General features: G+C 43.6%; 1 protein-coding gene across 1 annotated transcript in view; it reads left to right on the top strand.

Annotated features, from left to right (window-relative positions):
- The window catches only part of LOC144680497 (uncharacterized), a 63,736-nt gene extending 40,185 nt beyond the window's left edge, over positions 1 to 23,551 (top strand). Inside the window, exons 2-5 of the mRNA XM_078541524.1 lie at positions 1,907 to 2,012; positions 9,963 to 10,432; positions 14,008 to 14,182; positions 21,728 to 23,551. Coding sequence (XP_078397650.1) covers positions 1,907 to 2,012; positions 9,963 to 10,432; positions 14,008 to 14,182; positions 21,728 to 21,894 — 918 coding nt within the window. The 3' untranslated portion in view covers positions 21,895 to 23,551. The remainder of the gene's footprint in view (positions 1 to 1,906; positions 2,013 to 9,962; positions 10,433 to 14,007; positions 14,183 to 21,727) is intronic.
- The last annotated feature ends 1,515 nt before the right edge of the window (positions 23,552 to 25,066 follow it).

Below are 25,066 nucleotides of genomic sequence, written 5' to 3'. Positions count from 1 at the left end.
AAAAAGCTGCCAAATTCAATCCCTGGGTTTTGCTGGGTTAACCATGATAATAATGTTGCAGTTGACCTTAGTACCTTTGGGCAGTAATGGACAATGTTACCTCATCGACTGCACCATAGACGCCTGGCAGCCTCCAGGAAACATATTTGATTATAAGCAAGAGCACAAAAGGTGAACTTGCAGTTTTGCAACATGGCATCCTGACACAGTCTTGGAGATGATCTGGATGAAGACAGTCAATTTCCTATCCCTACTATTAAGTAGGATGTGAACAGGCTCCTAATAGATTTCAATAGCACCTTTCCAGCAGAGATGAAACCCTCTGAAACTGCAGTCAAATGATTTTAATTTCTGTTCAACACACTGCAATAGAGAAGTATCTTGTGTAATGTGCTGTTGCACTGTGAATTTTCTGTCCAGACTGTTCCAGGAATATTATCTTTCTAAAAGCACTTCAAATTGTACTGTCTTCCCTCCTCTCCCTTCATATAAATAAATTAACCTGCTAAATAATAAAACACTTTTTTTTAAGGCCAGCTTTGTGGGCATACAGCACATTAAGAAACCTCTAGTATCATGATTTCTACAAGCATTGATAATGGCATGTCAACTCCTAAAATAGATTTGATGAGATTTTTTTGAAACTTTAGGTGAAGGTGTCAGAATGTTATGAAAGTCCCTCAGTGTGTTGTAGAAACACTTTGCTGACAGATGCGTGTACACAAAGATAAAGCTTGAAAGTGTACTGCATGACCCTGGTGTTATACAGCTCACTGTGTGTACAGTGCTATGTTTTAATCCAAGTGGGTCAAAGAGGTTTTGAGTCTGAAATAAATTAATGAATTTTAAAACTAAAGGCTGTATTGTATACATTGGTAAAATAGGATATAGGAGCAGGAGTAGGCCATTCAGCCCCTCGTATAACCATCTTAATATTTGCATAAAATCTCCTATAAGGATGTTTGGTTAAAATGGCGTAAGGCAAGGGGAGGAATAAGGGTGCTCAATGTTACTACAAAGGTGTTGATGCTGGAGTAGAATAGTGAAGGCTGTTTTCTGCAGCTGGCCAGTTGTTTCTGACTTGGAATTGCTTGATGCTGATATCTGATGCCAAAAGTAAAAGCTTTTTCAGTTTCCCCAGTACTAGTGCCCTTTACATCTGAGAGAACTATCCACTTAGTCCGCTTTCCTTTCCCATAACCTATTTCAAATACTTCTCCACTTCCTTTTCAAAAGCTGTTTTGGGTTCTGCTCTGAAGAATCCTACATCAAACTAAGGATTAACCAATGTCAGATTTTTTTTTCTCTCTGCGCAAACCCCAAAAAAGTGATCAGCCAATGTAGCTTCTTATGTGTTTTGGAGGCGGAAGGGAAAATGATTCAGTAAACAGGAAGGTACTAGTTTTGAAGTGAAACCACATACATTGCATGCTTAGTCAGTATGATGTTAATTACCAGTACTTCGTCTGAAATGGTTTATTTAATGTCTGCAACTGAACTGTGGTAAATACTGTGGAACAGATTAGCCTATTGTACTTCACTTAGGCTTGTTCCGATGCAAAACCTCAAAGGAGATTTAACCACTTCAAGTCCCTTATCTTACTGGAATGGAGAGGGTATTTAGGACTTTCTTCAGAAAGCTGTTGTTCAAAAATCCATAAAACGTGTTTTTCGTTGGTATATGACGCTTTAATAGTGTGAAAAATAAGGCGAAACGAAGCTGTTTTGGGCAAGTGCTCTTTTGTTACGTTCTTCATCTCCTTTACTCTGAAATAGTAGCCAAAATCCAAACCCGCGTGTAGGCAGGGACATGAGAAAATCTGTGCGACTAATCCTCAATTGTGAAAATGAAATATTCCTTTTATTTTTAAAATCCACAATATTAATACTGTCTTCTCTGAAATAGGCAATCACTCCAACAAAGGTGTCTGAAGCCTTGATTGATGATGAACTGGAAGGGTCCGGCACAGATTCTGAAGATGATGACTTTTATTCTGGTTCCGGTTCTGGTGGTTAGTGTCCTTTTTTGTGTCAAATAATGGTTCTAGGTGTTTGATTTAAAATTATAAATTCATTTGCAGATAAAGTTCAGCCGCAATTGACTCTTCTTAAAATCATTACCGACGAAAAGTGGCACAAAGTAAGATTTCATGCCACAGACTGCAGAATGACAGGAAATTGTTGGTATCTCCATTATCATCCTATTCACCCCCTCCACCCCATCTCTCCCCACCATCACCAAAACAAAAGGCTTGAGTCCTTTCCAGAGCATAACTGTTGCTGCAAGGAAGGAAGATTGAGTGTTGTCCAACTGGTTGTTTGCAAATGTATTGTCATTGATATAATTCTATGACTGGGCCACCAACATATGAGGTACGCCACGAAAAATGCATTATATTGAGTCTTCCTGTAAGGAGCAGGGAAGGGAATAAACAGAAAATAAATGATTTACAACAAAGGAATTTCCAACTTCTTGTGGGATCTTCTCATTCTGTGACCTTAACTAATCTGGAGTGCAAAGGGACTTGGGAGTCCTAGTCCAGGATTCTCTTAAGGTTAACTTGCAGGTTGAGTCGGTAGTTAGGAAGGCAATTGCAATTTTGGCATTTATTTCGAGAGGACTAGAATATAAAAGCAGGGATGTGTTGCTGAGGCTTTATAAGGCTCTGGTCAGACCACATTTAGAATATTGTGAGCAATTTTGGGCCCCGTATCTCAGGAAGGATGTGCTGGCCCTGGAGAGGGTCCAGAGGAGGTTCACGAGAACGATCCCAGGAATGAAAGGCTTAACGTATGAGGAACATTTGAGGACTCTGGGTCTATACTCGATAGAATTTAGAAGGATGAGGGGGGATATGATTGAAACTTACAGAATACTGAAAGGCCTGGATAGAGTGGACGTGGGGAAGATGTTTCCATTAGTAGGAGAGACTAGGACCCGAGGGCACAGCCTCAGAGTAAAGGGAAGACCTTTTAGAACAGAGATGAGGAGAAACTTCTTTAGCCAGAGAGTGGTGAATCTATGGAATTCATTGCCACAGAAGGCTGTGGAGGCCAGGTCATTGAGTGTATTTAAAACCGAGATAGATAGGTTCTTGATTGGTAAGGGGATCAAAGGTTACGGGGAGAAGGCGGGAGAATGGGGTTGAGAAACCTAGCGGCCATGATTGAATGGCGGAGCAGACTCGATGGGCCGAATGGCCTAATTTCTGCTCCTATGTCTTATGGTCTTCCCCTCCCCTTTCACCCTCACTCAATTAAAATACATAGGATGGGAATTTTTATATCTAACAGAGGAATTATGCTCATTCGCAGAGGTGAAGCCTAGCCTAAATGTATTTTCCTCAAGCCTAAGCCTAGGCCTTGGCTCAAAATTTAATTGTCCTCCTTGGCTGGGGCACCATCTTGTAATGGTGTAATGGATATGTATTGTCAAATGTTTGTACAATTTCTATTACAACCTTTACTGGAGTATGAGCATGATTATGTGCCAACAAAGAATTGCATAGTTGCAGTAACATTTATGCCAGGTGGGTGTTTATTAGATGCTCTAGGCTTCTGAAATCTTTCCTGTTCACAAAGTGCCACCAACACCACATGGACTGCAGCGGTTCAAGAAGGCAGCTCACCACCACCTTCTCAAGGGCAACTAGGGTTGGGCAGTAAATGCTGCCCCAGCCAGCGACACCCATATCCCATGAATGAATTAAAAACCAAAGGCGCTGCTTGAGTCTAGTTAAATGTGCAAGCACTCTGCCCAAATAGGGGTCAAAACACCTGGAAACATAAATAAAAGCAAAATACTGCGGATGCTGGAAATCTGAAGATGGGTCATATGGACTCGAAATGTTAACTCTGTTTCCCTCTCCACAGATGCTGCTAGACCTGCTGAGCTTTTCCGGCATTTTCTGTTTTTATTTCACCTGGAAACATAGAACTTCTTACCACACACACTGGCTGAAGTTTGTGTATGAATGGTCTACCCAAACTGATTTGCTGCAGCCTCAGTTCAGAGTTTGTGATGATAGAATTTGGAAGTTAGTGTTTGATCTATTCAGCAGTGACCACTTACTTCTAAGACACCAGATGATTGGAGTTCGCTGATTTATGGAATTTTCACTGCTGGTAGAACAAGTTTATCTACATTGAGGAGAGCCTCCATTGTGGTACTACCCCCAAGTTAAATGGGATAGATTTGGAACAGATCTAGCAACTCAAAATTGGGCATTGATGAGGTGCTGTGGGCCATCAACAGCAGCAGAATTGTATTCAACCGCAGTCTGTAACACCATGATCCAGCATATCCCCCATTTAACCCAGGACTGGCTTATCCCACATTTTAGCTGCAGATCAACCCTGGTTCAATGAAAGTGCAGGAGGGCATGCCAGGAGCAGCATCAGGCATATCTAAAAATGAGGTGTGAACCTGGTGAAGCTACAACTCAGGACTACTTGCATGCCAAACAGCAGAAGCAGTAAGTGATAGACAGGGCTAAGTGATCCCACAAGCAAGGAATTAGATAATCAATAAGTTCTGCAGCCTTGCCACAGCCAGTCATGAATGGCTGTGGACAATTAAACAACTCACCGGAGGAGGAGGCTCCACAAACATCTCCATCCTCAATGATGGGGGAACCCAGCACATCAGTGCAAAAGACAAGGCTGAAGCATTTGCAACTATCTTCAGCCAGCAGTGCCAAGTGGATGATTCATCTTGACCTCCACCTGAGGTCCCCAGCATCACAGATGCCAGTCTTCAGCCAATTCGATTCACTCCACGTGATATCAAGAAATGGCTGAAAGCACTGGACACTGCAAAGGCCCTGACAACATTCCAGGATTGGTACTGATGATTGTGCTCCAGATCTACCCGGGCCCCTAGCCAATCTGTTCCAGTACAGCTACAACACTGGCATCTGACTGACAATGTGGAAAATTGCCCAGGTATGCCCCGTCAACCATAGGTAGGACAAATCGAACACAGCACATTACTGCCCCATCAATCTACTCTCGATCATCACCAAAGAGTCGAAAGGTGTTTTCAACAGTGCTATGAAGCGGCACTTACACAGCAATAACCTGCTCACTGACGCCCAGTTTGGGTTCTGTTGGGGCTACTCAGCTCCTGACCTCACTACAGCCATGGTCCAAACATGGACAGAAGAGCTGAACTTGAGGAGAGTGACTGCCCTTGACATCAAGGCAACATTTGACCAGGTGTGGCATCAAGGAGTCCTAGCAAAACTGAATTAAATTGGAACCAAGGGGAAAACTCTCCACTGGTTGGAGTCGTACCTAGCACAAAGGAAGATGGTTCTGGGTGTTGTATCACCCTCCTGCACACAGTACTCCAGCTGTGGCCTAACTAGCTGTATAAAACGCTGGTTAGGCCACAGCTAGAGTACTGTGTGCAGTTCTGGTCGCCACACTATAGGAAGGATGTGATTGCACTGGAGAGGGTGCAGAGGAGATTCACCAGGATGTTACCTGGGCTGGACCGTTTCAGCTATGAAGAGAGACTGGATAGGCTAGGGTTGTTTTCCTTAGAGCAGAGAAGGCTGAGGGGGACCCTGATAGAGGTATACTAAATTATGAGGGGCATAGATAGAGTAGATAGGAAGAAACTTTTACCCTTCAAAGAGGTATCAATAACCAGGGAGCATAGATTTAAGGTAAGGGGCAGGAGGTCTAGAGGGAATTTGAGGAAACATTTTTTCACCCAGAGGGTGTTGGAACCTGGAATACACTGCCTGAGGGGGTGGTAGAGGCAGGAGCCCTCACAACATTTAAGAAGTATTTAGATGAGCACTTGAAACTCCATAGCATACAGGGCTATGGGCCACGTGCTGGAAAATGGGATTAGAATACATAGGTGCTTAATGGCCAACATGGACACAGTGGGCCGAAGGGTCTGTTTCTGTGCTGTATAACTATATGACCCTATGATATTGGCGGTCAATCATCTCAGTTCCAGGAAATCACTGCAGGAGTTCCTCAGGGTAGTGTCCTCAGCCCAACCATCTTCAGCTGCTTCATCAATGATCTTCTTTCCATCATAAGGTCAGAAGTGGGGATGTTCGCTGATGATTGCACAATGCTCAGCACCATTCATGACTCCTCAGATACTGAAGCAGCCTGTGTCTTATGCAGCAAGACCTGGACAACATTCAGGCTTGGGCTGATAAGTGGCAAGTAACATGCATGCCACACAAGTGACAGGCAATTACCATCTCTTAAAAAAGAGAATTTAACCATCTCCCCTTGACATACCATCGTTGAATCCCCCTCTACCAACATCTCAGGGGTTGCCTTTGACCAGAAACTGAACTGGACCAGCCATATGAATAGTGTGGCTACAAAACCAGGACAGAGACTAGGAATTCTGCGATGAGTAACTCACCTTGTGGCACTCCAGAGCCTGTCCACCATCTACAAATCAGGAGTGTGATGGAATACTCTCCATTTGCTTGGATGATTGCAGCTCCAACAACACTCAAGAAGCTCAACACCATCCCGAACAAAGCAGCACACTTGATTGGCACCCCATCCACCACCTTAAACATTTTTTCCCCCACCACCGATGTACAGTGGCAGCAGTGAGTACCATATACAAGATACACTACAGGAACTCGCCAAAGCTCTGGAAAGCTTCCATCAGACTGGAAAGTAGCAAATATTCAAGAAAGGAGGGAGGCAGAAAACAGGAAACTATAGGCCAGTTAGCTTGATATCTGTCGTAGGGAAGCGTTAGAATCAATCATTAAGGAGGTTATAGAAACTCAAGGCAATCTGAAAGAGTCAGCATGGTTTTGTGAAAGGAAAATCACGTTTAACCAATTTATTGGAGATCTTTGGCGGAGTAACATGTGCTGTGGATAAAGGGGAGCCTGTGGACGTACTGTACTTGGATTTCCAGAAGACATTTGATAAAGTGCCACATCAAAGGTTATTGCAGGAAATAAAAGCCCATGGTGTAGGGAGTAACATATTAGCATGGATGTCTGGTGGAAAACAGAGACCATGCATAAATGGGTCTTTTTCTGATTGGCAGGATGTTACAAGTGGAATCCTGCAGGGTCAGTGCTGGGGCCTCAACCTTTTATAATTTACATCAATGACTTAGATGAGGGGAGTGAAGGCATGGTAGCTAAATTTACAGTTGACACAAAGATAGGTAGGAAAGTACATTGTGAAGAGGACATAAGGAGTTTGCAGACAGATATAAATAGGTTGAGTGAGTGGGCAAAAATTTGGCAGATGGAGTATAATGTGGAGTTTTTCACTTTAGCAGGAAGAATAGAAAAGCAGAGCATTACTTAAATGGAGAATGGCTACAGAATTCCGAGGTACAGAGGGATCTAGGTGTTCTATTGCAGGAGTCACAAAAAGTTAGTATGCAGGTACAGCAAGTAATCAAGAAGGCTAATGGAATGCTATCCTTTATTACGAGAGGAATTGAACATAAAAGTAAAAATGTTATGCTTCAGTTATATAGGGCATTGGTGAGAGCACATCTTGAATATTGGGGAGAATTTTCCCCCCATTGTAGGGGGCTGTGTGGGGGCAGGTGCAAACCCAATCGACACCCCCGATCAGGTCCGCGCTGCCATTTTACGTGGGTGGGCCAATTAAGGCCCACCCAGCGTGACACGCGCCCGGAAGCGCTGAGTGCTCCCTGTGCGGGCGGAGGGGGGGAGGGTTCCCTGAGTCGGGGCCTGCGCTCTTTCAGTTTAAGTTTTAAAAAGCTAAACAAAGAAAAGAAAAAAATTTAAGACATGCCCTCCTCATGTGACAGTGTCACATGAGCTGGGACATGTCAATGAATTTTTACAAAAATTTTTATTCAATTTATAAACACTTCATGAAACCTCATCCCGCCCGTGGATGAGGTTCCATGAAAAATGTAAAGGCCGCCTGGGCTCTTCGCCTGCCCGCCAATGTTAAGGTTGGACAGGCAGCTCAGTTTATTGGCTTAATTAGCTTTTAAATGGCCTTAATAGGCCTTTGACAGTTCGACGGGTGCGCAGCCGATTTGGCTGCGCGCCCGCCGAACTGAAAATCTAAATGACGCGCAGTGATGTCGGGAAGCACGCCCGACGTCACCCCGCATCATTTTATGCCTTGGTGAGCAGGCCCCTCCCCCTCGCTGAGCCGAAAATTCTGGCCAGTGTGTGCAGTTTTAGTCCCCTTATTTAAGGATGTAAATGCATTGGAGGTGGTTCAGAGGTGGTTTACTAGATTGATGCCTGGGATGAGTGGGTTATCTAATGAGGAAAAGTTAGACAGACTGGGCTTGGTTCCACTGGAGATTAGAAGAGTGAGGGGTGACATGATTGAAGTCTATAAGATCCTGGGATGGCAGGATTGTCGTATGAGGAGAGATTGGGCTGACGAGGACTGTATTCACTGGAGTTTAGAAGAATGAGAGGGGATCTCATTGAAACATAAAAATCTGACAGGGATGGACAGACTTGATGCAGGGCTGATGTTTCCTCTGGTTGGGGAGGGGAGGTAGGTGGGTCTGGAACAAGGTGTCACAGTCTCAGGGTACCGGTCGACCATTTAGGACCGAGATGAGGAGAAACTTCTTTACTCAGAGGGTGGTGAGCCTATGGAATTCTCTACCACACAAGCTTGTGGAGGACAAGTCACTGAATATAGTTAAGAAGGAAATAGATAGATTTCTGAACTCTAGAGGTATCAAAGGGTATGGGTAGTGGGGGTATGGCGTTGAGGTAGAGGATCAGACATGATTATATTGAATGGCGGAACAGGCTTGAAGGACCTTATGACTTACTCCTGCTCCTATTTACATTGTTTCTTTGTATTGACGAGGTAGATGTGGAAAGGATGTTTCCTCTCGTGGCTGAGTCCAGAACTAGGGGGCACTGTTTTAAAATTAGGGTTTGCCCTTTTCGGACAGAGATGTTGAGAGTTTTTTTTCTCTGAGGGTGTGCGACTTTGGAACTCTCTGCCTCAGAAGGCGGTGGTGGTGGGGGTCATTGAATATTTTTAAGGCTGAAGTCGATTGATTCCCTTGCCTAACAAGAATCAAAGGTTATAAGCAAAAGACTGCAGATGCTGGAAATCTGAAACAAAAACAGAAAATACTGGAAAAACTCAGCAGGTCTAGCAGCATCTGTGGAGAGAGAAACAGAGTTAGCGTTTCGAGTCCATATGACCCTTCTTCAGCTCTGGAGAAGGGTCATATGGATTCGAAATGTTAACTGTTTCTCATTTCACAGATGCTGCTAGACCTGCTGAGTTTTTCCAGCATTTTCTGTTTTTGTCTAAGAATAAAAGATTATCAGGAGTAGATGGGAATGTGGAACTCGAAACACAAACAGATCAGGCATGATCTTATTGAATAGTGGAGCATACTCAAGGGGCCAAATAACCTACTTCTACTCCTATTTTGCATGTACCTTCGACATCAACTTCCAAACCCATGACCTCTACCACCTCAAAGTTCAAGGGCAGCTGATGCAAGGGAACACCACCGCCTGAAAGTTACCCTCCAAGCCACACGCCATCCTGACCTTGGAACCATATCGCTGCTCCTGGGCCAAAATCCTGGAACTCCCTCCTTAACAGCACTTTGAGTGTATCTACACCACATGGACTGCAGTGATTCAAGAAGTGATTCAAAGTGGTGGCTCACCACCACCTTCTCAAGGGCAATTAGGGATAGGTAACAAATACTAGCCTAGCCAATGATACCCATATCCTATTAAAGAATTTTTTGAAAGTTGGGCAAGATTTACTGATTTGATTAGGACATCAGTTCCTCATTATCCTAGTTGGTTCCCATCTATGCGATAATAGCAATATCTTTGTTTGTAGAGGCTGAAATTCTTCAGAGAATGGTAAAAACTATAATCTAATATTGAATTAATCAGTTTTACAATTGTTGCATCAGAAATGTATATTAATCTAACTGTTCCATCTTTATTTGCTTTTAGGTGGCTTCATGTTGAAGGAGAGCTATTCCAATGCAGAGCATACAACTTATCACACACTTCCTTCAACAGCTTCAAGTAATCTATATTCATCAAGCCAAGTGACCACGACGAAGATCACAAGTGAAATGATCAGAGAAGAATATGTGAACATTGTACCAGTACATCATGATTTGCCAGTTGCTAATACCACTATTGAAGCCACAGTGACCAGTCCCATATCTTCCACCGTCCTTTCAAAAGACATTGATATTCCCATTGTTCCTAGAATTAACGTTGTTGATTCACAGCCACGTGGCTTTGAACCCAAACATGATTTTATTGAAGTGAGCAGCATGAGCCCGGATGTTCATACCACATTCCCTGGTCATGCAGTTACTGTTATCGATGATGAATCCTTAGCTGCCTCAAGGGTAGTCACAGCAGATGAAATGATGAGCACGGTGGTTAAAAAAGCTGATTCAACTGAAGAGGTGAGTTTAAATGAAAATAGAGTATAACATTTTTGCGGTGAAGTTACATTATGACACAGCCAATGATAAATGCTGAGTTGTCCAAATCCCAGAGGGAAACTTGAAACAACTGTCATAACCAATTTTTTTCAATTTGTATGTTTCAAGATGCAGGCTTTGAATTCAGTTATAATAAGACCACTGAGTCTCGAGAGGTTTTTCTAAAACTAAATTAAACATTTATTAATTAAAAGATTATAAGCACATACATATGTCTACAAATGACTACTATAATAACTTCTAAAAATCCCCTAATTAATCTGACTCTCAGTTACACCCCCATTAAGCAACAGTAAAACATGTAGGGCAGAATTTTCTGCCTGTCGGGCGGGCGGGCCCAACCCAATCTCTGGCGGGCGGGAAGCTGATCCCTGCCAGCGAAGCAGGCCGCACCACCATTTTACGTGGGCAGGCCAATTAAGGCCTGTCCAGCATGATGTCCGGCGGGAAGCGCTATATGCTTCCTGTGCGGATTCCCTAAAAGTGAGAGTGCGCTCTTTCGCGCGTGCGCACGAAAGAGCATACATCTCCCTGAGGCTAAGTGCAGCCTCAGAGAGATGGCTTCCACTTTCCACTTCCACAATATTTTTTTAAAAATTCCCTAACATGTCCCCCTCATGTGACAATGTCACATGAGATGGGACATGTTCATAATTTACAGATTAACTTTATTAAAATTTTTAACATCCTTAAGGTTGGATGGGCAGGTCCTTTAATTGTTTAAATGATCCTGTCAACGGCCTCAATTGGCCATTGACAGGTCGGCGGGCCCACAGCTGATTTTGCTGTGGGCCCGCCTTCTTGAAAATTTAAATGGGGCGGGATGATGTCGGGGGTTCCGCCCCCACATCATCCCAGGTCATTTTACACGTCGGCGAGCGGGCCCCACCCCCTGCTCACCGACTGCAAAATTCTGCCCATAGATTTAAACAGACCCCTGGCAAAGCACACTCTGGATAGTCAAATTCAATATGAGTTTCTTTCAGCTCTGAGTCCTTGCAGACAGTGGCTTGAGGCTTACAGGCTGGAGGCTTTAGAGCTTAGAATCCCTCCTCTTTTACCAACAGCCTTCTCTTCCTTTATACATATTTTCCTCTTTGAATGCAAATTCTCATTGTATCACTCGGTTTTTTTAAATTTACCTCTTCTAACAATAAAACCCTTTCACAGCACCAATTTTATTAGTAAGCTTTGGAAAAATAAACAAATTGTTTGACTTCTTCTGACTAGGTGTAATATTTCACCCATTCTTTTGAATGGTATATTTAAAAAGGCAAATTGCCCCCTTTACACTTAACCATCGAACTTCCCTATGTTTGCCTAATTAACATTTCAAACCTACTTCTCTTCTATACACCAAAGTTTCCAGACTAGCTGGTTTTAATCCAATTAACACACACACAGACACACACACACACCACTAGAACTCTATTCTAAAATAATTTCCAATGACATTATAGACATTATTATATCTTCTTGACACGTTAGTGCTCAGATCAAACAATATAAGAACGTAAGAAATAGGAGCAGGCATAGGCCATACAGCCCATTGAGCTTGCTCCGACATTCAATATAATCATGGCCGATCTTTTGCCTCGACTCCGCTTTCTTACCAGTTCTCTATATTTTTTTGATTCCCTAAGAAACTGAAAAACTGTCTCTCCTAGCCTTAAATATATTCAGTGATGGGGCATCCATAACTCTCTGGGGTAGAGAATTTCATAGATTCACAGCCCTTTGAGTGAAGAAACTTTTCTTCATCTCAGACCTAAATGATTGTCTCCTTATCCTGAGATTGTGCATCTGTGTTTTAGATTCCCCAATCAGTGGAAACATCCTCTCAGTGTCTACCCTGTGAAGCCCTTTCAGAATCTTGTGTGTTTCAATAAGATCGCCTCTCATTCTTCTAAGCTCCAGAGAACACAGTCCCAGTTTACTAGGCCTCTCATCAAAGGGCAACCCTCTCATCCCAGGGACCAATCAAGTGAACCTTCACTCTTGTTTTACGTGGTGTGTAAAATGGCTTCTCCCTGAATCCTTTAACTTTGTTAAAACAACAGATTAAAAGTAACATGAACATTTATACATCGATCTTCACAGGTTGGAATTTCAAGGTCAAATGTTAAACCTTAGGCTCTCAGAGATTTTAATGGATCTTCTTAAATTCTTTTAAAATTGTAGACAATAATTGAATTTTTAAGACTAAAACATTAAATACAAATCTGCTAAACTTCACACAAGGTGTGTGAGGGTCATTGGTGCATCAATCAATGTGGTATTAAAGGGTCCTAACAGCTTTTTGTCTTGAAAGATAAATGTGAAGCGGTTTTAATTTTGCTTTGCCCACAAGGTGCTGACTTGGCTAGTGTTAGTGGACCTCTTCTATACTAGCCAAGCGATCATTCTTCAAATTTGAGCCTAGATAGCACGTTTCTTCAGGTAGTTGAGGGTATCAGACTTATGCTTGATTATGGCTGCAAATACATTCTCTTGAAAGTGTCAATCAGAGGCACAAACCCTGATTTTCCACCCCCCCCCACTTTTTTTCTCCCCTATCCACAGAGGTATCTGGGAGAACCCCTGTTGTAATCAGGCTGGGTATCATACCTAACATCTTCCAGGTCTGCACACCTCTGAGTTACAATGGGCAGTTCATTTATTGACCATGTCATCTCTGTAAATTGGGAATTGCAGAGTGAAATCCAAGTTTGGTTTACAAAAAACACACTTTATAAATTTATGGGTCGAATTATTGCTTTGGGCACAGTCGGCGATCCAGGTACAAGTTGTGCCCAAGATTGAGCCTGATTTAGAAAAGGTGTTTTCCCCCAATTTTCCATTCAATTATTTGCATATCAGCAAACACAACCTCTCCAATGAAGCAATGCAATCAGGCAGTCTTAAAATGTAAATAAAAAAAAATTCCTTGCCTATTTAAGCGTGATAACGTGACAAAGTTTGATACAACTGAAATCGGTTTATCACAAAAAAATGCATTTTCATTCACAATTTCAATCCACCACCCAATTTTAAATGACTGCAAACTATTTATTCAAATAGATTAAAGTTATTTTCTAGTTAGTTCAGGTACAGTAGTCAGTTCCTGAGTAAGTTACTTATTAGTGTCCTTGATCCTTGCGCGATGTTTTAAAAATTGGCTCAAAGGATAGCGGGAACCTAATCTTTTACGTCGGTTTCATCGATCTTGAGTAAATTGTGTTAAAAAGACAAATGCAATTGTGCAGAAACTCCAGGCAGATAGCTCTAATATTTGGGCATAAGGGGATACTTTCGTTTAATGATGCAGGGGTGCTGGAAGTTCCAGCTCATGCACTGAAACATGCCATTATCCAACCCCAAAAATAACAGCTCAGACCAGGAAGCTGACCTTCACATTCAGTAAACATGGCTACACATAGCAAATACTAAAATGCCCTCATGGAACCTTTTATTGTGAAGTACTTTTGTACTGTATAAAATAACTTGAATTGAATAAAACTTTGATCATTCCTAAAAATCTTTACTGGTTCACTTAGGTTGCGGAGGTGGTGGATGTGGATATGTATTTCACTGAGACGATAGAGAGCGTAACCATTCTGAATCAAAACCAGGTTCCAGATTCAAAAACCTCGGCTGAAACGCCACAGGAAAGATACTCTCATGACGCCAGTGCATCTGGGAGTTTTCTGGAAAGAAGTGAATTATTGGCAGGTATGCATGTTGCTTTTTGTACAGCCGCTGTTTTTCACGTAATGCGCGAGGACCGAAACTGCTGCAAATATACATCAGTTTATTAGCAGACGTAAAGAGAAACAATGCCTTTGCGGTTTTGGACGTGGCCCTTTGATCAGAACAATTCTGCTGAGGAGTCTACACTGCAAATGTCAAACCAATTCTCTCTTTGGATGCTGACCAACCTGTTGTGCGGTTCTGGCATTTGTGTGTTTTTTAAAAAAAATCTCTGCTTTAAAACTGCATCTCAACAACACTTGGTATACTTGATTAATGTCTAGCATTTCTGTATATTGTAACACAAATATTGATTTCACAGAGATTTCCATTAAAGGGCCAGGATTTTCCCGTTGGCATGCGGCGGGGGGCAACCCAACACGCCAACGCGTAAAATGACGCACGATGTCTGTCTCGCGGAGTTTCGTTCGGCGGGCGCGCCCCCGAGTCGGTGGCATGCTCCCCGATAACTGATAGGCCTATTAAGGCCATTAACGAATTAATTAATGTCATTGTTTACACTGCCCGTCCAACCTTAAGGTTGGCGGGCAAGCGAAAGGCCAAGCGGCCTTCAAGATTTTTTTTAAGGAAGCCTCATCCACGAGCGGGATGAGGTTTCCTAATGCTTTTACTACTGAAATAAAAATTTTATGTGAAAAATAAAAACATGTCCAATCTCACGTGACACAATCACATGAGGGGACATGTTTCATTAATTACCCCCCCCCCCCACCCCCCCGTTTATTTATTTACTTATTTCAAAGCGCTCCAATTGCCCTGAGGCAGCTCCGTCCCTCAGGGAGGTTGAAGCGCTCTTTCGCGCACATGCATGAAAGAGCGCTGGCCCCGACTCTCCCTCACCCCCAGCCCGCACAGATAGCGCTGAGCGCTACCGCTCGTGCCTCACGCTGGGCAGGCATTAATTGGCCCGCCCGCGTAAAATGGCGGCGCGGAGCCGATCATGGGCGGCGGTTGGCTCCACGACCGCTCCCGCCCGCTCCCTCCGAGCCCACCCGACACGAGACAAATTCAGGCCAAGGGTTTCTTTCGTGAATCTAACGATTAAAGTAGAGTAAAATTTCTGATATCCAGCATGTTCCAGGAGTGGGAGACGCCCGTTAATCAAAGATGCCAGTTAACTAAGATGCAAGACGAATTCCACATTTTAATACAATCAGAGAGCTCCTCACATCATCCAGCGGGTGGCTATAATGACCTCATGGTGATGCTGGTGTTGCAGTCACGTGAGAGGTGTGGGAGCGCGCAAATCGAGTGAGTGGCGCCAAGGGAACATGGTGCTGGAGAACAGAACGGGAGGCTGAGACCGGAGTGAGGGCAGGTCGTGGATAACAACCACCCATGAGCTTCACAATTATCAGTAGTTTTGAGAGAGTGGGACTGAAGGTGACGTGGTAAACATAACCAATCAACAAGTGCTAGCACCAGCTTATGAGAGATGAGAGCAGGGCCATCACTAGGGGTTGCAGGGTCCAGGGTAAATCACACTGTAGGGCACCCCCTAACATTTTGTACAAGTTTCCTCTGATGGCTGGGTCCCTGAGCGTGCGTGTGGAAAGGAACACGAGCAACGTCCCAGCTACTGAGCACTCTGTTGCAAGCACGTACCGCACTATTGACTGTGATAACTGTGCTGCACCCTTGCTTCCAAGGCTGAACATAATTGTTGGCTCTCCTTTTGTTAAGGAGAAATCCATGACCTCTATGGGATTCCGTGATAACATTTTTACGAACGGACCCCGCACCCCCAATTGGAGAAAACTTTAAGGCCGGAATTTTCCAGCCCCTCACACCGGCGGGATCTTCCGGTCCCACTGATTATGAACGGAGATTCCAATGGCTCGCCGGCCTCGCTGCGGGGGATCCCACCATAGGAGGGCAGGAAAATTCCGGCCTAAATGGCGGAGTGAAGACCTTCATCGTGTTCAACCTTTTAAAAAAAAAAATTAGACATGATGCGATAAATAATTTGACGTATTTAAAAAAAAAAATGACTGTCCATCTTCCAATGTTAAGCGAACGTTAGTTGTAAATGGAAGAAAAATAAAATAACTAGTGGTTTAAATTGCCCAGGACCGAAAATAAACACAGCAAATGAGTGATGCTTTAAAGTTGTTACCTAGTTTGGGATAGTATTACACCTGACACCGTGATGTCGACACGTTGGGGCCCCCCAAAGGGCGGGGCCTGGGGCAGTTGTCCCAATTCCCCGTACCCTAGGGATGGCTCTGGATCAGAGACATCTCCAGTCAAAAAAAATAGACCTGATACAGCAATTTCGGCTCCTAGAGCACGCCTGTTGGTGCAGTGCCGGATAACGGGAATTTTATTGTAAATGCACGATGATCCGGTCCAATTGGAAAGGAGTGCTATCACTGAAAATCAGCCATGTATCATGGGGTGGAATTTAATGCAGCCGGAAGCGAGGCGTTAGAAATGCCTTTCGGAAGGCCGATGCTGTGAACTCTGGGCTACTTTACATCGGTGACAGGGAGGCAGCGAGCTGGCAACACTGTTTGGAGGTGACAGAAAGCTCATTGGGCTCGTGAAAGAGGCACTTGCGTCTCATTTCGTGCGAATAGAATTTAATGGCGCCTTGCTAGCTAACTGTGCAGGTTGTGATCAATCATTCAAAGGTGGCAGTGTTCCAGCGAGGCTTTTTGTTCAGAGAGGGAGGTCAGCTGTTGCGGAGCTACGTTCCATTGGAGTGGAAACTTTTACCAAAAGTGAGGAGGAGGAGGCCATCACCATCACGAAGCTGAGGGGTAGCTCAGAGGAGCTGAGAGGCAGCCTTTAGGGGTAGTTGCCTCTCAGTGAAGCAAGCAGAGGGGAAGTGATATAGGTGCCAGCTCAGGAAGAGCTGCGATGAACTGGATGACGTCTCCTGCAGGGCCAAAACCAGTAAAGGAAGAATTAAAAAGAGACGTGAGACTCATCCACCCAATTCTCCTGGACCCCCCAAGCTGAGGAGGAATGGTGCAGAGAGAGGGTAGACCAAGCACCAGAGACAACAAGTGCTGGACCAGCTGCAACAGCAAGAGGTGAAGCCTGGGGCTGGACAGGTCACAGAAGGACACCAAAGGAATGGCAGTGGAGTGAAGCCCAAGATGAGGGCACACTGCATCCCCAGAGTCTTCCAGACTTGCTTGAACTACCTCCCAGATGTCAGAACACCAGTGTGAATGAAGACTACGACTGTGAAGGGATGACCTGTGACCCATGGGACAGGGTGGGCCACCCAATGTGAGTGGTGCTGAAGGTCACCACCCTGTTGAACTTCTACACGTCTGGTTAATTCCAGAGATCAACCTGAGACATGTGCGGCAATCCCAGGCAGATGCTCAACACTGCATTAAGGAGGTCACCAAAGCCCTGTTCAAAAGGCCAGAGAGTTTGTGCATTAAAGCATTAATCCTGATAGCCAGGCAGAGAGATCTGAAGGCTTTGGGGGCATTGCAGGATTTCCACAGGTGCAGGGTGTAATCAATTGCAACCATGTGATCACTAACGCTCCCATGGACCAGCCTGTGGCCCTCGTGAACAGGAAAGAGTCCTACTTGATTAATGTTCAATTCATCTACAGCCATTGGAAGCCAGTCCTCCAGGGAGCACTCATGATGCCTATGAAGTTCGACACTCCCGGATGACACAGCTGTTCGAGCCCCACGCATGTCTTCAGGGCTGGATCCTTGAGGACAGGGGTTACCTCTCAAAACATGGCTGGTGACGCCAGTGAGGAACTCTCACACTGCAGCTGAGGAACATTAGACTGCGTGCCACAAGTTGACCTGGGCCACACTAGAGCAGACAACTGGCCTGCTGAAGATGGGATTCCATCATCTAGACCTTTCCGGCGCAATGTGGCTTAGTGAGTGTTTCCAGGATCCTAGTCATCTGCTGTGCTCTACACAACCTAACGCAGCAGAGAAGGGAGGTCTCAAAGGCAGAGGACTTGGATGATCCTCACTCCTCTTCTGATGGGAAGGATGAGGAGAAGGGGGCAGAGCAGACAGGACAGCAGAATGAGGCACCTGCACCAAAGGCAAGATCCATGGGGAGATGTGCAAAGGAAGCTCGTGACAACCTCATTTCATGCCCGCTTCCAGAAGGCATGACACCCTCGCGATGCCTGCTGCCATTACATGTTGTCACACTTAGTACAACCTCTCCATTCACATTGCTCCAACCATGGAAAGGGCCAGAGTCCACTTTCCCTGCTACCGGTATGCAGATGAAGATGCAGAGGCTCACATTGCAAGTGAGAAGACAACATTCGCTGCATAAGTAATGCAGAAATCAATGCACAAACACTATTTACTGAAACACAGCCACTGATCATGTACAGAATATGATCACCAATGCCACCTTGGTGCGTTTAGGTTCCCTTTCAGACGTGCTCCTGAGTGATCCAATGAGGTATGGCCCTGGTGTCTGCAGCTGAGGAGGAGGCAGGCCACGTTATACTGCCCTGTGACAGCCTCTGGGTGCCCAAAACCTGAAGGGCCCTGGCACACTGTGGGGCTCCTGCATAGGTGCAGCTACCTTCACTGTGGCTGCGGTTACTGGAGGCAATCAGGTCACTGGCAAAAGAGCTGAGGAGCACCTGTATACCCTTGGAGTGCCTTGAGGGGAGCCCCCAGTTGTGGCGAGCTGTCATTTCTCCTCCCTCTTGATGCATGATGGCTCTTCACTGTCTACCAGAGATTGAAGGGCACCAGGAGGTGAGTCCTGGAGCCTCAACCTTTCTTGCCTGGCCCACTGTGGCCTCGAGCTCATGGCCAAAGCAACAGTATATGCACATATCTGGCAGCCAAAGAGGAGTATGTGGCTCTCTAGGATGGTCATCGACCTCTCAATAGAGGAAGCCATGCGCTCACACATTTGATGGTGACACTTAAGACTTGGTTGGACTCTTCCATCGTCTGCACGTGGCTGCACATTGCCTCCAGCAGCTTCACCAGATGTTTCCCTGCCAGTCATTCCAGCAGGTTCCACGTTCCTGCCTGTCTGTGAGTTCCTCACCAGCTTGTGACTCCGAATCAAGTCATGAACGCATAGCCACAGACACAAAAGGATCTGCGCTGGTGGAGGGTGCAGGGTGATGTGATGCTGGACCTTTCTGAGAAATCGTCATCCTCCTCCTTCGAGGTGGCCTGCAGGGTCCCTGTTCAGGCAGCAGCCCATCCATTGTGTGGGAAAAAACCTGCATGGGAAAACACAATTAGGGAAGAAGTCTTTCCATTCACGCTTCCCATCCTTGCATGATGGACGTTTCCTTTCAGCCCAAGGCGGACACCAGGCTTGAGGCCTCCTCACTTGCTTCGCACTACACGCCCATCTTTTACCTGCCGTTGCCTGGCTGCTTTGCTGTCTGCCCAGGTTGAGAGCCTCAACCTCAGCGGGTGTCAGGGTTGGGATGTTCATCACACCTCTACCTATCTTCACCTTCTCTTTTGCCTTGTGTGCCCCTTTCAGTCTCCACACAATGATTTGCTGATCCCCTAATCAGTTGGCATCCCTTTGACACATGATGGGGGCTTACACATGTCTCACCAATATGCCCACTCTCATGGGACTTGGAGGCCACTGCCATCAAGAGGCAGATAGATACCTGTCGCCTACTTGGAGCAATTCCTCATGAAGCCACTGGTACTCCTGCACAAAATCCTTTTGCCTGCCTGGCTGATCTATCCCCATTTTGAGACTCCTTGCATATTGTCCACATGAAAGCAGTGGTACGTTCTGAGCATTTAGTTACACTCGGCCTGGCAGAGGAGGCCATTGACCCACTTGTGACACTGCACCCATGTATGTATGTGGGTGGACCCCAAGGTGCTGCTCTCCATCCAGGCTACCTTGGTCAAACAGAAGGGTCTCTTCTTCCCATCCAGAGGGAACAGTGCCTCCTGCCATTCCTGTGCAGCCTGGGAGAGAACCTAAAGGAGGCATTGCTGAACTGTGAGGCAACCCACTGTCTAGCCTGCAAAATGCTCCTTCTCGCGGTCGTCTGCAACACTTTGTTGTGGTGGTCTGCTCGCTGGGAGGTTGATTATTCTTCTGGGGCAGCACAGAGGTGGAACAGTCTTCAGGGGTAGCAGAGATGAGGAAAGCTCTTCAGGAGCCACAAGGTTGGACTCTCAGCAGCTCCCATGGTGATCCTGGAACCTCATTCACTCTGCAACAGGTCTGGCTGCTGTTTTAAAATGGCGCCAGCACCTGCCCTCACATCACCTGAAGCCGGGATCGGTACCTTCCTTGCCCACCCCATCACCTCCATCTTGTTAATGGGCATTCAGCCAACCACTTACACCCCAAACGGCAATGCCACCTACTTTTGGATCCCCCACCTGGTTGAGATTAAATTCTGCACACTGATGTCAGTTGCTCACATCTAAAACAATGTATATAAAGGCAGCTTGATTCAAGGAAGTGCAATTAAAGTAGCATGTGGCAAAACAAAAGAGGTAATAAAAAAACAACATTTAGAATTTTCCATTGTAATTTAGAGCTTGTTTTCAGTTTTGCAAGATCTGAACTGGCAGATGTTGGCCTAATTGTACAGTTAAATATAGTTTATTTCAACTGCATTAGAAAAGTGATTTCATGTAATTTACATCTTGATTTCCCTCCCTCGCCAATTGAAATTTGTTGTTCTACGATTGTACAACTTGGGTTTATAATTGGCAAATTGTCTAATGTGTTGCATGACAGGACAATTGAATCAAATTCTACTTCACTGCAATTGACAAATGGATAGATAAATGAACAAGGAAAAAGTGCCAACATTTCACCATTTTCAATTCAAGCAGTTTATGAGGACTGTTAGTCATATTTGTAATTTTTATGCAGAGAAGGCAATTACCCCTGAGGGTTCAATATGAATATCTGGCAAAAAGGTTCAATGCATACACTATATATTACAGTCCCAAACACTGATGGTTTAGATGACCCTTTGGAAGTGGTTGTTCAAATGGGGGAGGGGTGCAGGCTGGTAAGTCAAGTGCGGAATGATTTGAGAAAGGCTTTGTGCAATTCCTAAGAAGCAAAATCTATGCCTCTGTCCTTTGAAGAAAATTGAAACGCTAAAAGAGATGAAAATATTTGAAGGGAAGACAACATATGCTCCTTTTTAAAAAAATTTTTTTTGTATTTCAAATGGACTCTCCATATGCACTCTTACCAAAAGTCCTGTTTGCAGACCCTTTCAATCCCAGTTGCCAAAGCTAAATTATTTGTGTGGTTATTGCCTTTTTGCCTTTCCACGTTCTTCCTCATGAATCAAATTCTGGGGACCAGTAGGACAAGAAACATTGGGGATTATGACTGAGGTGACAGATCTGATAGATATTTTGCGTGCACGAAATACATGTATTGCAGTTGAAACTTAATCTTTGGGGGAAGCGATTGTGACTTAAGTTTTGAGGAGGTTAGAACTCGGAACATTTTGTCCTTGTTACAGAAACCACTCAAATGTAACTATTTTGATTTTGCTTTGTTCCCTTGTTTTAGCTACTGTTGCTGGAGGATTTGTGGGACTTGTGCTTGCTGTTCTGCTGGTGGTAGTGCTGGTGTATCGAATGAAAAAAAAGGATGAAGGAAGTTATACGTTGGATGAGTCCAAGCAGCCAAATGGAGGCTACCAAAAACCACAAAAACAAGAGGAATTCTATGCATAAACGTATTTTTAAAAGTTCTGTATCAATCTTTTATGCAAAGTGAACACTTTCTTTTCTTTTTCTTGCCTGGGTTAGAAAGTGAATCGGAAAAAATGCCAGTCTAACCTCTATTTCCATGACGATTGTATTTTTGACAGTTCTGAGACAGACAGTGGTGTAATGTTTGCTTCGTGGGTGAGGAGACTTGGTTAAATTTTCACTGCAATTTTTATATTGTAGAGGATAACTGAAACGGTGGGGTAAAATAGGTTTATTTTTAAATGGGAAAAGAAACCCAGTTGGGAATGCACAATACAATATTGTAAAGCCACAAACTGCCTAAACCTGTAAATTTCTATATTGTGAAAGTATTAACCAAATGGAAGGGACGAAAGGGAACATGGAATCTTTTACAATTGTGATTTCAAATTGTATGAATGCTGATGATGTGTACCTAATAATATAGGCTTACAGTAGAGACTCCCTTTGCACTTGGCTATGCATTTTTTTTTATTTGTGTTGTATTATGCAGTTCATTGAAAGGGATACATTTCAAATTTTTAAAAACAGATTTACTAAGTTTAATCATTCCTTCAGATTTATGACAATTGAAGGATTGATTGGTGAAATGATGTCCTTTCCAAATACTTTAATTGAATCAAAGTGGAAGGGCAGTAATAGTTGAATGCTGTTTCATGAGTTAAATATATTTTTGGTCCTGAAGCTTTCAGCCTGTTTCCTTTAGTTAATATGCTTTTATACTGTAACCAGTCATTGAAGCACCTGATCTACTCCTTTTAAAGAGCTGGGCCTCTGAGTTTGTGAAAAAAATAAGTAAAGTTCAGTGTTCACCCCACCCCAATATTTTGCACAGAGAAGTATTTTTTTTTGTTCTTGACCTTCAGTTGGGTTATGATCTAACTCAATTAAATAAAATTGATCTTTCTTAGATATACTTCTGTTTCCTTGCTGCACGTATACCACAATTCCTCCATCTAATTTCACAGGCTGTATCTAAAAGGCTTACATTGAGTCATTGTAAGCTCCACATATGAACCTATTGAATGTGACCTGTGCAGTCCAAGTAAAATGTCTTCCACCTTTTTGTATAAATGCATTATGTAAAAGCTGAACTTGGATTTCATCCAGCCATTGCTGATGTGGTTCTTTCTTTTTTCAGCCGCTGCACAGTTCCTACAAACTACCATAAGCATGCTGCATCCCCGATTTATATTTTTAAAATCTGTCAATTTATAGCTGTTATGAATTTATGAACAAATGGCTGTATAAAGGAAACAACTGTGTATCCCTCTTACTGTTTTTGAATTGCTGCCAATTTCAAGAGTTAACTAAAGTTCTGTAGAGTTGAGTTCTAATCACAACTTGGCAACTCTGCCAAGTTTAAGACCTGCCTTTTCTAACATTAACAAAGAATAAACCAAATATAATTATTTTTGTATGATAGAACTAGTGGTTAATCTTAGCTTAGAATCATTTATGACTAGCAAAAAGGCTCGATGTCAAAAGATTTGGTTAAACGTGGTTTTTGTGACTTGGCATAAGCCTGGACTCTTTTCATGAATGTTAAACTTTGTCTGGAACTTTCATTAATGCTCTCTATTTATTAACTATGCTATTTCTATACATATCAAACAATAAAAGAACACTGACACACTAATTATTGTCAATACTTTAAGAAGGTAATGGAGTCCACTTAAAATGAGTTCTGTAGGGTTAAGTACATAGATTTCAGGATTTTGGGTTGCAACCCCACCCCCCCCACCCCCTTTAATTCTGCTCCAGTTGCAGTAATACCTATTTACTACTGAGTTTCCCTCCGTCCTTTCACCGTTAACTTGTGGCTCAGGCTTTACAGCCCAATTGCCTTTCTGTGTACAATGGAGAGTTTGAGGGAGGAGCTTCTCATTATTAAGGATAGCTAAAACGGGGCAGTCTGAAAGTAGTACATAATCTAGGCAGTGATATAAATTGTCTCAATTGCTAGAGGGATAGGATCTGGCTTTTGAGGAGCAACCTGCTGATCTTGGTAATGTTGGAGGATGTTTACCGCTTTATAGGTACTATATCAATGCGAGTTACTGTTGTAATACAGTGGTTGTGAGAGGCTCTGAACATAAGTATGACAAGTGACAATGGAGATTGCCATTACACCATAATGGGCTGACTGTGTAATTTCACTTCAAGCTTGAAGAAAGTCTTCCTCCAAACTGTTATTGTCAACAATGTGATGGAGCGCTTCTATTTTCTCAATGATGTCTGTGTTTTGTGAAAAGAAATTGTATAAAGGGATGGGAGGGTATAGCTAAGTGTAGGGGTGGGGTGGCTTGTTCTAGACATTGATTCCGAAGTTCTCTGATCATGATGTATCAATTTCTGGACAACATGTTAAATGGTCATCACATGCTACTGTCTGTTGCGTATGGTGAAAAATAACACGTCAGACCAACACATGTAGTTTGACATTACTTAGCCAGATTTAGTTTACTGGTTAATTGCAGAGGTAAGACACAGCAAGATACTTAACCAAATATAAAACCATCTCGTATACCTCCATACATTTTGTTTCCTGAAATCTGAAAAGCAACAGAACTTGCAGATGAAGCAATCAGATCTCCCTTTTTTGAAGACCTTCATGTTATAACGGTGAAATAAATTCCAATAAACCCCCAGAGCTCTAAATCTTAGACATCAGAAATGTGATATGTACTGTGAAGCATTTTTCCTGCCACTGCCCTTTTTCAGTCAGCAAGCTTTAGATACTGTGCAGTGAAGTGTTCATATTATTATTCCATATGTTTTGCCTAATGGTTCACACAGAGAGATTACAATAACTTATTTCACTTTTTTGCATCGATACTTATGAAAATTTCAAATAAGTTGTTCTAATCCCCAAGTAACTATTGGCTTTAGTTTCTCAACAAAGCAATTGAAACAACAAAAGCTCAATTTTAAAACAGGTGTTTCTAACAACATGATAGCCAGGTCAAGTCTGTGCAGGTGAATATTTTGGTCACCACATACCAACTCCATCAAGAGTAGGATCCTTTCACAGAACTCCCAACAACACTGTTGGTTGAAGCTGTTCCTTAGATTTATCCAAGTACAAAAAGACATTTCTATTTTTCACAGCTTTTATCAAAATCTCAACTGACAATATTCTGGCAATAGCACT

This window comes from Cetorhinus maximus, chromosome 5 (genome assembly GCF_964194155.1).
Source record: "Cetorhinus maximus chromosome 5, sCetMax3.hap1.1, whole genome shotgun sequence".
Classification (NCBI taxonomy): domain Eukaryota; kingdom Metazoa; phylum Chordata; class Chondrichthyes; order Lamniformes; family Cetorhinidae; genus Cetorhinus; species Cetorhinus maximus.
Note: the sequence above shows the minus strand (reverse complement) of the source record. Positions and strands in the feature narration are given on the sequence as shown.